The sequence below is a fragment of the Chrysoperla carnea genome, chromosome 3, assembly GCF_905475395.1.
Source record: "Chrysoperla carnea chromosome 3, inChrCarn1.1, whole genome shotgun sequence".
Classification (NCBI taxonomy): Eukaryota; Metazoa; Arthropoda; class Insecta; order Neuroptera; family Chrysopidae; genus Chrysoperla; species Chrysoperla carnea.
Genome location: NC_058339.1, coordinates 22,580,457 through 22,597,050, shown reverse-complemented (window position 1 = coordinate 22,597,050; position 16,594 = coordinate 22,580,457). Strand labels below are relative to the sequence as shown.

Genomic DNA, 16,594 nt, shown 5'->3' with positions numbered 1-16,594 from the left:
TACAATCAACAAATTATAAAAGTACCTAAATTACTATAATTTAAAATCAATTAACCGACTTCAAACAAAAACGGAGGAGGTTATCAATTCGACTGTATTTGAAACCAAAACATAAAATATTCCTTCTAGATCAGGCAAAATCAATTAAAAATAATAAAATTTTTATAAATAAAAATTAATTTTAAAACAAAAAACAATTTTATAAATTGTTACCAGTCAATGGTCATACCTACACTTAGGCAACAAAACAATAAACATTAAAAATAATATAACTCTAGAGTATAATCAGTCTTTTAATTATCAAATCAGTCATCAATCATTCGTAAAAAAATGTTAATTATAAATAAAAAAAAAATGTCGTTTCATAATAAAATAAAATAATATTAAATTTTTGTAAATCATTTTTGTATCATCATAAAAATTCACGTGATATATATCGTATATATATCCATTGATATATATCCTCGAACCCTGCTAAAAATCACAAAATAAAAATACTTTTAACAAAAAGAAAACTAACTTCAAAATGAAAACTTTTCTAAAATATATTAAAATGCACTAAAAAGTCGGTGTCAGCCAAGGAAACAACTCTGACAGAACAGTCTTCTACATTAGCTTAGCTTCACGGTTAGCTCGTCCGCCATCTCTATCTTTTGCTCCCGACAAAAAGCGACTTACTAGGGATAGTATTGATAATTTATCCTTACTATCGTAGTACTTAGCCTTCAAAAATTCTGAAAATAACCAGTCATTAAATTATGATTATTACTATATACTATTCAAAATTTAATCGAGCATTAACTTACTCTCCATTTCCTTAAATGTCTGAGTTTCTTTAAAACTTTTTTTTCCAATGCCTTTAATTTTTTTTCCACAACCACTGTACAATAATTGGACATCTTTTTTTATTAATTTTTTCATTATTGATTGAACATCGTTGTCGCAATCGATGGATCCGGCCGTAACCATTTTAAAAATATCAATCTGTAAAAAAAGTGTAAATAATTTCTAAATTATATTTAAATAATTAATAGATATCGTTAGAATATAGCTATGCGATAATGAATGAAAAATGAGAGTACTCAAAGTTGGTTATGACATGGATATTAAACATTGATGTAATACAAAACAGAAGTTTTAATTTTAATAAACGATTGGTACAAAAATACTTGTTGAATGATCATGATTAAGAAAATTTTTAATATCCCAAAAAACGACGATAACCTTATGACTACTGGGCTTTTCAAATTTTTTTACACTACATGATAACTTTTGTCCCAAATGCGGGACATGAATTTTTAAAATGACTTTTTTTCGGTTATACCATCTTGTTTTGATTTCTGTAAGCTCTACTACAGAAATAAACCTTTTAAGTAAAATATGTCATTATCATCTCATTTATGGTATTACAACAATAAAATAATTGCATGTTTAAACAAGTGTTTGTTGTGTCATTCAAAGTGTGTTATTCATATAAGTGATTAAAGCGTTTTTTCGAAGGAAATCTGACGAGTTTCGTGAAAATTTTCATAAAATTGATTTTTCAAATTATTAAAATAAAAACTATTAAAAAAAAAATTAGAATTTTTTTATAATATTGTGATTAGAAAGGTTTTAAAATTAATGTCCCATATACTGGACAAAGTGAATCATCGGTTGTAAATAAAAAACATGTACGTATTTTATGTATATCAATATTTTTGAATTTAAATCTAAAAATTTATGTTTCATCTAATAATTTGTTGATTATTTTTGGCAGAAAAATGGCCAGAAAACCTTTAAGCTCCAACGATATTCTCCAAATGTTGGAATCAGGCAATGTATCTGACATAGATTTATCGGAGGATGATGAAGAAGATCTCATTGAAATAGCAGATGACTCTTTAATTTTTAACGACCCTGCATTAATTGGTAGAAGCGAAAATTTTGTAAGAGTAGGGGCGGATGTGATTCATAATAATCAGACCGAATTGCCTGAAGATTTAATTTTTGAAGAAAGTGACGATGAAAGTTCTAAAGAAAATATAGATACTTCGAACAAGCAAATTTCTACAAAAGCAGCTAAAATAAAAATATAGTGGAAAAAAGCTGAATTTCAAATAAAAAAACTGGACGCATGGGACAATAGTTTCGAATGCGAAGAAGTTGGGTCTCCAATTTCGTATTTTAATAAATACTTGCCCGCTGAATATTTTTCGGAAGTTTTCACTGTTTCAAAAGTTTTCACTTAAATAAATAATTTTCATTTTCGTATATTATTTTTGTTTTGTTTCGTATACTTTTTTTACAAATATTTTTGTATTTTCCCTGTAATTATTTTGAATTTTATAAGAATAAAAAATTTATTTTAGAACATATTTAAAAAAATATATACAATCATTTAACAACCATAGACAACCAATGTCCCAAATATGGGACATTTTGAAACATGATAAGTAAATCATTTTTTTTTAAATTTTACGTTATATATCCCTTATTTAAACGAATAAAATTAAATTTTAACAAAAAAAAATTTTTTTTTTCATTAGACAAAAATTTGGTACTCTGGGCACCATAAATTTTTTTGTCCCATATACGGGACACCAGTAGTCAAAAGGTTAATCAATTATATTCATGATGTGTTCTAACTATGGCAACAATTAAATAGTACATTTATATTTTTATGTTTTACATAAATTTTTGTTTTAAAACCTAAAGAAAATGATATGAAGTTTCAATATTCTATATATATTCATTTCCATATTAATTCAATTTAATATTTTCAATTAGCATGTTAAATAATAATTTAATTAATACTTTAGCCATATAAAGTAATTTGTAAATTATTCATGTGAGTATTGAAAAGAATAATTCTTATTTTTACCACCAGACGTCTAATATTTAAGCATTGCTCATGCTAAGAATCCCAATAAATACAATATAAATAATTTGTACATACCAGAGCAGTCGTTTTTAGTTCATTATTTTTGATCGATTCATCAAACTTCATAAATTGGTCATCGTCTTGAAAAGGCAATTCTTCGCCGATATTTTTCCATGCCTGTTCTTTTCCTGGTGGATCGGCAGAGTATTGGACTACTTTCAACACTTGTTGGATTTTATCAGTGATGTTCGCATTTATACTTTGCCTCATACTTGAAAATTCACGTTTCATTACGCTTTCTAAGTACAATCCTAGTGATTGATAATCCACTACGTCTAGAAACAGTATAAAATTTTACCCGGATTATATTTTTAGTTTATAGAATTAAGAATAAAATTTTAAGATAAAACCTCAAATTAACTTCTAATAACTACAAGATTAATTTTTGATTTTAATAATTTTTTTTTAATAAAATAATAAAATAAATACCAGTTATTTGAACTCGCGACAATTCCGGTATCACCTTTTGTTTGTCATTGATTTTCTTGGTATTGTTGCTATTAATCACCTGATCATCAATTATCAAGAAATCATCATCTGTTAGCGGCTGTTGTGACTTATCTAATATGTCAGCTACACTTGATGAATTCATTGTTGTAAGTTGGTTTTCATCTCCCGTTGGCACCTCACTTTCAGAACTCTCAACTACGCGTTTTCTAAATGATTTTTCAAGTCTCCGGAGTCCTTGTTCATGATCCTCTAAAATCAGAATAAATTATAAAAGATAGAAAAAATAGTTGAATTAAAAGAAAATTGAAGAAGAAGATTGTGGAAGAACGAATCCAATATCACGATTGCTGACAAATTTATTAATTTAATTAATGTTTTCATATACTTACTTGCTTTAGAGATGACTTTAATAGGATATGAATCCCAGTCGGAACCTGGTGCATATTTTAGTTTGACCAATTTTTGAAGTGTATGCTCAATGTCTTTTGGCGGCCAAAAACAAAACATTTCATCATCATTTAACCACGAAATTGGTATTAACTCTACCACCTTTTTGCCATTTACCACTTCATCAAACTCTACCACAGCAAACTGTTTGGCAACGTCTGACATTTTTATTAATTAATTTATAACTCCTTACGATAATCCACAATAACTACGATAGATCGAAGAACACTAAAGACACAATGAAATGAACTATTCGGATGCGACTGACGTTCGACTAATACTTGACTAACAATAACTAAATTCACAGAAAAAGTCGGACGAACTTGAGTCGTCGGCGATTGAAATGTGACACTATAACCATAAACATTAGTATACACATTCATGTTTATACATGTTTGTGTTCGGCCTTGACTTGTAACAAAAGAGTAATAGACCATATAATAATAATAATAGTAACAGAGAAAGCATTTATTTTTTTTTAATAGTCATTTAATTTTAAAAAGAATTTGATTTAATTTTTAAATAAAAATCAACTTATTTATTTTTAATAAAAAATTATTTAAAATAAATATTTTTTTATTAAAAATCATAAAAAGATTTATTTCAAATTAAAAAAAATTTGTGTAATAAATATTATTGGGATTATGGATAAAAGTAAAGGGGTATTTATTAAATAGTTGAAGAGTTCAGAATCAATGTTTTTTAAATTATTATGATTTAACAAATTGAACTGTTTTTTTTTTTTTTTTTAAATTAATAATTAACAAGTGAAAAGAAACATTTGACTGAGTTAATTGTTGAAATACCATGCATAGTCAGTGTTGATTTCTTTATCACATAACACATACAAAAATGTACAGACAGTGTTGATGCGCAATCGTTTGTTTTTTTGACGTCACGTAAATAACAAAAGATATTCACTTTTAAATAGACACTGATATTCCTATATTAATACATACTATAAAATTTGCACCTAATTAACGCCCCGTGGATAAGCAGTGATGTTTACAAAAAAATGTTTCAAACAAAAGTTTTTTATTTTTTTATAAGGAACATTTTTTACATTTAAACTTTTGTTCTATCTCTAACGGTTTACAAGATGGGTCCTACGGACCCAAGACTCAATTGACCTATGATGCTCATTTACGAACTTAACCTCACTTTTTACGTCCTGAGTACGCTGTAAAAATTTCAGCTCGGTATCTTTTTTCGTTTTTGAGTTATCGTGTCCACAGACGGACGGACGGACAACCGGAAATGGACTAATTGGGTGATTTTATGAACAGCTATGACAAAATTTTTTTCCTAGCATCATTATTTTTAAGCGTTACAAACTTGGGACTAAACTTAATATACTATGTATATTTCATATATGCATGGTATAAAAAGAATCATCTAATGCTTTTTTTTTTTAAATCTAGAATTTTACGAATTTTTTTTTTTTTTTTAAAGTTCATAATTGAGAGAACTCAGACATGTAGGAAGTTATAGATCGGAATATCGCGATGTAATTTATAAATGAGAACGTTTTAATTATCAATTTTAGTTATACTTTACACTTAATACACTTTAAAAAAAATTAGTTACACGAAAAACTCATCTTTCACATTAGTTGATGAAATATCGGAAAGACAATACATATAATATTTGATATAAAAGTCAAAAATAAAATATATTTACTGAACTATTGATTTTTCTAAATGGATTTACGCATGTAATAAAGTCATTACATATTGAGTATCATTTAGATTCAAGAGCACGCATTTACGTTTGATATTAGAACATTTCAATAAAATTGTTCGTTCTTCCCAAGAAATTATTTCCATCACACCGACATCATATGAAGAAGTTGGGAAATCAAAAACTTCTTTCCTCTTTTTTTCCATCATGCCGCATATAAATACATTATGTATATCTTCGTGTATTGCGCAATTATTATTTATATTCAGTATTCTATTAATTTTAAATATTTTATTATTGCTCAATTGAATTATATTATCTGGCTTATTATAAGAAATAGTGTTACCGCGTAACTTTAATTTTTCAATTTTGAAGTACTGTTTTTTATTGTATTCAAATAAATCAGCATATCGATACGTGCATTCACATAAGTCACTTTTTTTTTTAATTTTTAGTTTGTCAACAGTTTCTAACTCCTGTAATCGGTTTGCAATTTGAGTGAGGGGTTTTTTTGGTGATTTCACCAGATGTTTAAATAAACCAATATAATTTTCTCCCCAAAATGCCGATATTTCACTGAGAGGAACCCTAAAATGACGAACATCATCTGATAAATGTAACAAGTTGTGCATGCTGAGAACCTGTGAATCTTCACCGTATTCGGATGGAAGCAATTTAAAAAATGTTTTTAATTTGTCTTCAGCGTAATCGACATATTTGACAGCATTTAGCTCATCATTCAATATTCTGCATGCTACATACAACAGTAAGAAATGGCGATATTTATTGTCAGATAATACATTATGAAAAGCAATAGGTCCTACGTAAAGCAAAAAAAAACGAAATTGAGTTGCCTTCCATCTTGTTATCTGATCAATATCAAACAGTTTACGTTCGAATTCAACAGGAATATCCGGTGATAATGATTGCATTGTCGTTCTCAAAATATCAACTTTAGATTTTTTAAGCCGAGCACTATGTTTTGGCACTGTCAACAATTTTTCGAGAATATTTTTAATCACTCCGAGATACAATAAATGCATGGAATCAAGAGCAATATCACGCACTGGGTCAAACTGTTTTAATTTTAATAGTTTACATTTCACATTCTCAAGATGGTGTTCTGGTTGTTCTTTGTTTTTAAATGATTTTTTTGAGCGTAAATCACAATCCACACTTGGGTATACTCGCTTTCGATTTTTAGTGATACCTTCAACACAACATCTTTCACACGCAAAAAAACCACCTGAATTTTTAATATTTTTAATAAAAGCTCTTGCAGGAGCATCAGCAACCAGACAAAAAATTTTAAATGAATATTTAATGTCATTTAAGATAAGTCCATTCGACATATAATTTTTAGCTTCATTTACAAAGTCTTCTAAGAAGTCATTGGATGAAAAAGGCTTGGAATCACCACAGTATAATGCAACTGTTACAGGTGTACTTTCATAATTAGGATGATACACTTTCATGATGATAGGCCATACTTGGATTGAAGAATTATTATATATCGATATTCCATCGATATGCACTTGTATAGATATATTTTTTTCTGTATAAATATCTGGAGATATTATTTTATCTAGAGAGTTTTTAATTCCAAGATATATATAAGAACCGGTTGTTTCTTTCTTGCTCGTTAATGATTGCATCGGGCGGCAGTGTACTGTCTTCAAAAGTTGCTGAGAAGTTTTTGGAAGATCCTCATGACCTTCATCTCGTAGAATAGTCAATAATTCTGTCACTACATTTAATGTTAGTATGTTAATGTTATCCAGAGTCCAATTATGAAGTTTTTCACGTAATGTCTTTTTTTGTTCAATCTCTTCAATATTTGTAGTACATTCATCCGGAAGTCGATCATCATTGTTTATATTATAAGTAGATTCACTGTCATCACGGGTATTACTTTCACAGCTGTTGTCAAAATTGTTAGTTTTAATAATATTATCCTTTTCATAAACCACTAAATCACCTGGTTCTGAAGCAGAATCACTAGGATTGTCACCGACATGGTTGTCACTGTGAGTTAAATTACTTAAACTGGTTTTATTTTCACCTAAATTATTTGTGTCACTAACATTATTTTTCTTACGCAACACTCGCCATCTTTTAACTCTCCGATATGAATCAGACATGGTTTTTTATTTTAAATCAAAATATTACTTTATTTAATAAAGTCACACATTAAGACTGATACTGTACTTGATACTGTAACAATTATGTCGACGTAAACAAGTCGTATTGTATACGTTGCGTCTCAACATCGTGTACATGCTAACATCGGGGAAATTCGGATACTTTCGGACGTTAGTGACAAATGTGTTGGCCGTTCTATGGCAAACCAATGTTGGCCCAGGCTTGGATAGTCATTGGATTGGCCAAGGCTAGGATGCCTAGTCTTGGCCCAAGACTGGGCTCCCTTGCGTTGGCCGTTCTATGGCAAACCAATGTTGGCCCAGGCTTGGATAATCATTGGATTGGCCAAGGCTAGGATGCCTCGTCTTGGCCCAAGACTGGGCTCCCTTGCATTGGCCGTTCTATGGCAAACCAATGTTGGCCCAGGCTTGGATAATCATTGGATTGGCCAAGGCTAGGATGCCTCGTCTTGGCCCAAGACTGGGCTCCCTTGCATTGGCCGTTCTATGGCAAACCAATGTTGGCCCAGGCTTGGATAATCATTGGATTGGCCAAGGCTAGGATGCCTCGTCTTGGCCCAAGACTGGGCTCCCTTGCATTGGCCGTTCTATGGCAAACCAATGTTGGCCCAGGCTTGGATAATCATTGGATTGGCCAAGGCTAGGATGCCTCGTCTTGGCCCAAGACTGGACTCCCTTGCATTGGCCGTTCTATGGCAAACCAATGTTGGCCCAGGCTTGGATAATCATTGGATTGGCCAAGGCTAGGATGCCTAGTCTTGGCCCAAGACTGGGGTCCCTTGCGGTGGCCGTTCTATGGCAAATCAATGTTGGCCCAGGCTTGGATAATCATTGGATTGGCCAAGGCTAGGATGCCTCGTCTTGGCCCAAGACTGGGCTCCCTTGCGTTGGCCGTTCTATGGCAAACCAATGTTGGCCCAGGCTTGGATAATCATTGGATTGGCCAAGGCTAGGATGCCTCGTCTTGGCCCAAGACTGGGCTCCCTTGCATTGGCCGTTCTATGGCAAACCAATGTTGGCCCAGGCTTGGATAATCATTGGATTGGCCAAGGCTAGGATGCCTAGTCTTGGCCCAAGACTGGGCTCCCTTGCGTTGGCCGTTCTATGGCAAACCAATGTTGGCCCAGGCTTGGATAATCATTGGATTGGCCAAGGCTAGGATGCCTAGTCTTGGCCGAAGACTGGGCTCCCTTGCGTTGGCCGTTCTATGGCAAACCAATGTTGGCCCAGGCTTGGATAATCATTGGATTGGCCGAGGCTAGGATGCCAAGTCTTGGCCCAAGACTGGGCTCCCTTGCGTTGGCCGTTCTATGGCAAACCAATGTTGGCCCAGGCTTGGATAATCATTGGATTGGCCAAGGCTAGGATGCCAAGTCTTGGCCCAAGACTGGGCTCCCTTGCGTTGGCCGTTCTATGGCAAACCAATGTTGGCCCAGGCTTGGATAATCATTGGATCGGCCAAGGCTGGGCAACCCAGCCTTGTCCCAGGCTCGGGCAATCGTTGGGTCGGCCAAGGCTAATTATTTCATCTTGGCTCAAGCATGGGCCAATATCGGGGCGCCAAAGCTGGGATCCCCAGTACTGGACCAGGCTAGGCCCCGTCGTTCAACTATGGCGGTTCCTACATGGGTAGTTCAAATTTTGTATTGAAGTTGCATTCAAAGTTTTACATTGACTATATTGACTTTAAGAATTGAATCCTAATTCTCCTTTTTTGGATGTAAATAATTTACCCAGTTTAAATACTTTAACCAATTTTTACCCGACTCTCAACAAGTGTGAGATTAGTGTTTCGTACCCTAAAAAACTAAAAAATTGGCGATGACCTCCAAAATCGATTCAATTTGGAAAAGGCATGAGATATAAATAATTACTATGGAAATGAATGGTCAAATAAACCTGGTTCAATTCATTTCGAAAAGTGAAATGGTAAAATAATTCGGTAATTCAAAACAATAATTCAAAAAAGCAAAGTCAACTCAAATATTTAAATTTCAATTAAAATATTTCCAAAAATTTGTCCCAAAAAAGATAGTTCTCTGAGTATCCTGTTCATCTAATCTGATGTTCCTGACCATCACTTTGATATTGATTTTAAGAAGGAGTGTTAAAAGTTTAATGTGTGTAAATTATTATCACTTCCATAGTGATATAATTGTTTACTTTTGTTTCAATTGACATACCTGAACTAAAGATTTTTATAATTTATATTGTGTTAGAATCATAAACGTTTATTAGTGGACATTCTATTAAATAACGTTGTAATTTAATTTATTCCTTTCAGGATTAAATACAATCTCGTTATTTATTCAATAAATTAATAACTTACAAATTAAATTACAATCATTTAAGATGGAAAAATTGTTTGTCCACTTAATAAGAAGAAGCGATGAATATTTTGAATTAGCTGGACTATCCGAAGATAAGCGGTTATGGTTTAGCTTACCAGATGAACATAAAAATTTATATGAACATAAGGTATTATCATCAAAAACCACCCTTAAAAGTGCAATTGCTGCTATTAAACCGATTAATGGTTTCCGAAAAATTGGCATTAAATTAGATGAGGATTTGAAAAAAGAATATTTTGATGAAGATGGAAACCTTAGCTACAAAAACTATCCGTTACAGGAATCTGTAGTTTTTTTTGATGTGAGTGAAAAACTCCAAGAAGAAACTTTTTTAATTAAAAGAATCAAGGAATTAGAATTAAAATTAAATGACAAAGATGAGATAAAATTGCAAAATATAGAAAAGAAGTTTGTTCTTGATAAATATGACAAAACACAAAACCCTTCTGAGTGGTTTTCTAAATTTGAAAGTGAATGTGACCGAAATAAAATAAAAAGTGGTACCCAGATGATTGAAGCTTTACGATTTTTGTCGCTGGATCGGCCAAACACTGGTATGAAGGAAATTTGAAAAAATTTGGTCTAACTAATTGGTCTGAATGGCGAAATTCATTTTTTTCCATTTTTATTGACAAAGGTTGGACAGCTGTCAGAAAAGCATATACCTATAAATACTTAGGCGGCTCATTGATCGATTACGCTTTAACAAAAGAAAATTTATGTTTAGAAGTAGAAAGTGATAGTACTATGAGTTCCAGAATAAACTTGATTGTAATGGGTTTACCATCTCAAGTTCAAGATGAGCTAGATCGCGAAGACATTAACACTATAAAAAAATTATACAATGAACTCCGAAAGCTAGATGGTCAATATAATAAACGTTCGAAAGAAAATAAACCATATGATAATCGGCATGAAAAAACAAAATTAGGAGAATCGACTAAAAAGAAACAAATTGATATACCCTTGAAAAAACCATGCTACATGTGTGAAGCTCTTGGTTGGAAAAATCGATTTCATCCCTCTAACGAATGCCGAAATAAAATACTGTACGCTCAGAAAAAAGAATCTAATTTAATTGAAACGAAATCTGATTCAGAAAATGAGGCTGAAATGATGAAAATAGAAATTGACCGAAATTCTTTAAACTAGAGAGCCCGGATAATTTGATTCCATTAATTCATGTAAACGTAATTATTGATGATAAAATGAAAATAAAAGCAGTGTATGACTCAGGATCTAACGTGAGTCTAATTAATCAAAGAGTTGTAGATGTATTAAAAACAAGTTTGTTAAAGCATAACACTGCATTCAAGACAATTAATGGTTTCAATTTTAGTTCGGCCCGGGCAAACATAAAGCTTAAAATTGGAAATATTACAAACAATTTGAATACTTTTGTAGTTAAAAATTCAGAATTTTCTTATGACCTGTTACTAGGTTTAGATGCTATTAAAAAATTTAAACTAATTCAAGACGAGAATTTAAACATATACCAAAAACCTAAAAATGATGAGATGCTCCAAATAAGAAGTAATCAAAATCAGAAGAAATCTTGTGAAATTTCTAACAAAATAATTACAAATGAAAATAAAGAAGATAAAGAAAATGTAAAGAAAGAAGATAATATAGATGTAAAGAAAGAAGATAATAAAGATGTCAATAAAGAAGATAATAGAGATGTAAAGAGAGAAGATAATAGAGATGTAAAGAAAGAAGATAATAAAGATGTTAAAAATTTTAATAAAGAAGGTAAAATCAATGATAATGAAAAAGAAGAGAAAAACACTGAAAATATTAGAATTTACCATCAAGAAGAAACTAATGAAAATCAGTTCAAACCTAAATTAGATCACATAGATGGATATGAAAAAAAAGTAGAACTTTTAAATATTATTGAAAATCACAAGAAAATTTTTGCCAAAAATAAATTTGATGTCGGTAAAGTAAAGTCTAGAGAGGCCGAAATAAAGTTAATGAGAGATGAATATGTTACGGCCCGCCCTTATAAATGTTCTATACCAGATGAACGTGAAATCAAAGATCAAGTACAGAAGTTACTAGCATCCGATCTAATAGAGGAATCTGATTCACCGTTCGCATCACCGGTAACACTCGCATATAAAAAAGAAGATGGAAGAAAATCAAGGCTTTGCATCGATTTTAGAAACTTAAATAAAATAACTATCCCAGAGTGCTACCCATTTCCAACAATAAATGATATAACGGAAAAAGTTTCGAAATGTAAATACTTTACTGTTGTTGATATAAACTCCGCTTTTTGGTGTATTAGGTTAAAAGAAAAGGACCGTGAGAAAACTTCTTTCGTTACAAAGTACGGGAAATTTATGTTCAAAGTATTACCTTTTGGATTGAAAAATGCTCCTGCAATCTTTCAACGCATACTTTCAAATATTATAAGACGAAATAACCTAGATGAGTTTTGCGTCAACTACATGGATGACTGTCTTATTTTCTCACGCAATTGGAAAGATCACATGCAACATATCTCAAGATTTCTTGAAGTAATAGGAGAAGAAGGATTTAAATTAAAGCTCGAAAAGTGTAAATTTGCAGCCCAATCGGTTAAGTATCTTGGCCATTACATTGAAGAAAATAAAATATCACCAGCACAAGAAAATTTAAAGGCAATAAAAAATTTGAAAAGACCTACAGATAAATCTGGGGTTCGAAGTGTTCTAGGAACAATAAATTACTTTATAAAATATATCGATCATAGTGCTCAAAAATTTGAGCCCCTTCACAGATTGCTGAAAAAAAATACTGAATTTATTTGGACGGAAGAATGTGAACGCAGCTTCTCCATGATCAAAGAATATCTGTGTTCCCGTCCAATTTTATCAATTTATGATGTCGAAAAAGATGTTTACATTGACACAGACGCTAGTCAAAAAGGACTTGGAGCGACTTTGAGGCAACCACAGTCAGATGGTCTATTACACCCTGTAGCTTATTTTTCTAGAAAACTGTCAGAAAGAGAAAAGAAAATGGAAACGATTCATTTAGAATGCAAGGCGATAAAAGAAGCCATTAAATACTGGAAATACTATCTTATTGGACGAAAGTTTTTCGTTTGTAGTGACCATAAACCATTGGAAAATTTAAGAACAAAGTCACGAACTGATGAGATTCTTGGCGATCTGGTCCACTACTTGTCACAATTTAATTTCCAGATAATATATAAAAAAGGAAAAGAAAATATTATCGCTGATTTACTATCACGGCAACCAGTTTTAGAATATTTCGAAAATGAAGATGTCATTCAAGTGGTCAATTTAATAGAATTGTCTGAAATAAAGAGGGATCAATATGAAAATCAAAGAGAACTTACAACTGCAAAGGGAACTGAGCGTAGACACGATATTATATTTAAGATGTTAAAAGGAAGAAAGCGGATTTTTGTATCGGAAAAGTTAGGCCTGGAAATAATTAACAAGTTGCACAATCACTATGGTCACATTGGTGTTGCACAAATGAGAAACAAAATACGACAACACTACTATTTCAAAAATTTAGATAAACTTATCATTGACTTTTGTAAAGGCTGTGTGACATGTAGGCAAAGTAAAACTCGCCGAGGAAGATTGATTGGAAAATTGTCAAGAATTGGACCTGCAACAGAACCCTATGAAATATTGTCCATAGATACAGTGGGTGGTTTTGCCGGAAATAAGTCTATAAAGAAATTTATGCACATACTAGTGGATCATTTTAGCAGGTATGCTTGGATTTCTACTACAAAAAGCCAATGCGCAAAAGATTTTATAAATCTTATACATCCGATCGCTAAAAATAATAAAATAAAGTTAATTCTTGCCGATCAATATACTGGACTAAATTCCGTAGAACTCAAAACTTACATGTGTTTATCTGTGCGTCTGTGTATTTCTCAGTGACATCGTAGTCCCTAAACAGTCGAGCCGACTTGATTGAGAATATTTTATAGCTAAGTTTCCAAAAATTGGTTTACAAAGAATAAATCGCATTTATCGGGGGTTTTTTAAAATTTTGTGAAAAGCTCATAAATAGCCCTCCCCCATCAAAACAGATGTCTGCCATCATTGTCATATACGGGGTGTTCCAAACCACCCGTCCAGGCTGATTATTCTGAATAGTTTTCAAAAAAAATTGAAACGAAAAAACACGTATCGAATATTTTTTGAAACTCTATCTAACCATACCAAAAACACCCTCCACCCTCAACCCCTGTTAGGGGTAGGGGGTGTAACTTGAAAAAATCAAATGGAAACCCCTATTTTTTTCTGCAGATTTGGATTCTTCAGAAGAAAAGACAAACATTTTGTCTAAGAAATTTTTCCCGATTTTCGGTAGATCACGCTACAATCGACAAAAATCGTTCTTTTAGATTTTGCATTAGAATTGCAGTTCAAGTGAAAGCGAGAAAAGTTTTTTGAGTCGAGAATAGTTATTTTCAATTTTGTTTTTGTTTTTTTGAAGAAAAGACTATTCTGTTTTTGTTTTTCATATTTTATTATGATTTAGAAAAATTATTTTTGTAAAAATGTTTTTTTTTATTTTGTAAAGTCTGAAAAAAAATTAAATCTAAAATGATTCATATCTAATTCTTTCTAAGAGCTTTATTTAGCATCCTCCCAATTGTCTAGTGGTTTACCTCAATTACCGCAATTCGACATTTTCGCTTCTCTTTTATTTTCGTTGAATTTCTAACTTTTGTGTTGCTTTTGTTTTTTTTTTGTTTTGGTTCTGTGTGTTTGTGTTTTTATTTTTATTTTTACTTTTTCGTTTTGATTTTTGTCATTGAACGGCGCAATTCTTATGCCAAATCTAAAAGAACGATTTTTGTCGATTGTAGCGCGATCTACCGAAAATCGGGAAAAATTTCTTAGACAAAATGTTTGTCTTTTCTTCTGAAGAATCCAAATCTGCAGAAAAAAATAGGGGTTTCCATTTGATTTTTTCAAGTTACACCCCCTACCCCTAACAGGGGTTGAGGGTGGAGGGTGTTTTTGGTATGGTTAGATAGAGTTTCAAAAAATATTTGATACGTGTTTTTTCGTTTCAATTTTTTTTAAAAACTATTCAGAATAATCAGCCTGGACGGGTGGTTTGGAACACCCAGTATATTTAATGTTTTTAATTATTAATCATGATTTGAGCCATTTTCAAATAAAATAAAAATCGTCAAGTTTGAAAATATTATGCAACATATTGTACAATACTGTAAACAAATAAATAAATTAATTAATATACAATGTTTATTTGACCACAAAAATTATGTTGATATTTACCAAAATAATAATAATTATAAAATTGCATAAAATCTAGCAATTATCCAAAGTACCTAAGGCAGGTAGATTTTTACAATATCATCTATCCAATTATTTAATTTATAAATTTATTATTATTATTATTATAATTTTAGTAAAAAATTAAATGTAATTGTATTTTTAAAGCCGACATTTTATTTTATTAAATTATGTCGGATAACAAACTCATTTTGTGGTATTTGGTTTATGTATCATTCATTATACCAAATAATGTTTAGTCCAAATATAATTTTTATAAAAAGTGCTATTGTGATAGAATAACAAAAAAAAAAAACAGTAATAGTAGAATAACAAAATTAGTATAGTCGGAAACTCCTAAAGTTCACTTCGTTAATAACCTCAGAAAATTTGACCATAATTTAAGATTGGAAATGGATCGTGAAATGAGAAGCGTCCACAACAGTTTTTGGAGCTCTGTTTACTTTTTAACCGACTTCAAACAAAAAAGGAGGAGGTTTTTAATTCGGCTGTATTCCTTTGTATTATTTTTTTATGTGTGTTACCTCAGAACTTTCGACTAAGGTGAACCGATTTTGACGATTCTTTATCTATTTGAAAGCTGGTGCTTCCTGTCTGGTCCCATTTCATTTTCATCCAGTTCTGACAACGGCATCCATGGGAAAACCATAAAAGTCTTAATTTTGCATTAAGTATGCTCGATAAGAGGACGAGTAACTCAATATCACGCCAACCGATTTCGAAGATTCTTTTTTTAGTGACAAATTAGTTACTGGTTGTTACTGTACTTCAAATTCATAAAAAATAACCAAATAAAAAAAATACTTCTAACCATAAGAAAACCGACTTCAAAAGAAAAAATTTTCCAAAACAAATTAATTTGCACTAAAAAGTAAAAAAAAAACAATAATAGTAATAGTTAGTTCTAGCCCATTTTTCTGGTGGGTTTACTACTAATATCATTCGCTCATACTCTAGTGAGGGTAATTATTCTACATTTGTATCTTAGATCACAAATAATCGATAAGAAATTGTAAGCCTGATTCGTTATTGCCAAGGGGATTGTTAATAAATAATGTATTAGCATGTTATTTAGATTTGGAACAAATGTTTCTTGAACGTTATAATCAGATAAATTGTAGGTGAAATGAAGTTCACCATATCATCTCGTATTTCATAAAAAATAACATTTAGTCAAGGTGATGGAATTGGTAAGAACAGTTCGCATAACCGGCGGATTATTTTTAGAATGTCTTAACTGACGTAGTAATATCAAACTATAGTAAGATGTAA

The 16,594-nt window shown here is 31.3% G+C and overlaps 2 protein-coding genes and 1 pseudogene across 2 annotated transcripts; 2 read left to right on the top strand and 1 right to left on the bottom strand.

Moving 5' to 3' along the window:
- Window positions 1-606: 606 nt before the first annotated feature.
- LOC123295928 lies at window positions 607-4,094 on the bottom strand. The gene is made up of 5 exons (XM_044877390.1): window positions 3,763-4,094; window positions 3,353-3,622; window positions 2,939-3,198; window positions 807-984; window positions 607-734 (listed from the first exon to the last, which is right to left on the bottom strand). The coding sequence occupies exons 1-5, from the start codon at window positions 3,983-3,985 to the stop codon at window positions 607-609; spliced, it is 1,059 nt and encodes a 352-aa protein (XP_044733325.1). The 5' UTR covers window positions 3,986-4,094.
- LOC123295809 lies at window positions 1,606-2,188 on the top strand. The gene is made up of 2 exons (XM_044877269.1): window positions 1,606-1,673; window positions 1,760-2,188. The coding sequence occupies exon 2, from the start codon at window positions 1,764-1,766 to the stop codon at window positions 2,076-2,078; it is 315 nt and encodes a 104-aa protein (XP_044733204.1). The 5' UTR covers window positions 1,606-1,673; window positions 1,760-1,763; the 3' UTR covers window positions 2,079-2,188.
- Window positions 4,095-9,951: 5,857 nt separating the features above from the next.
- LOC123295808 lies at window positions 9,952-11,503 on the top strand (annotated as a pseudogene).
- The last annotated feature ends 5,091 nt before the right edge of the window (window positions 11,504-16,594 follow it).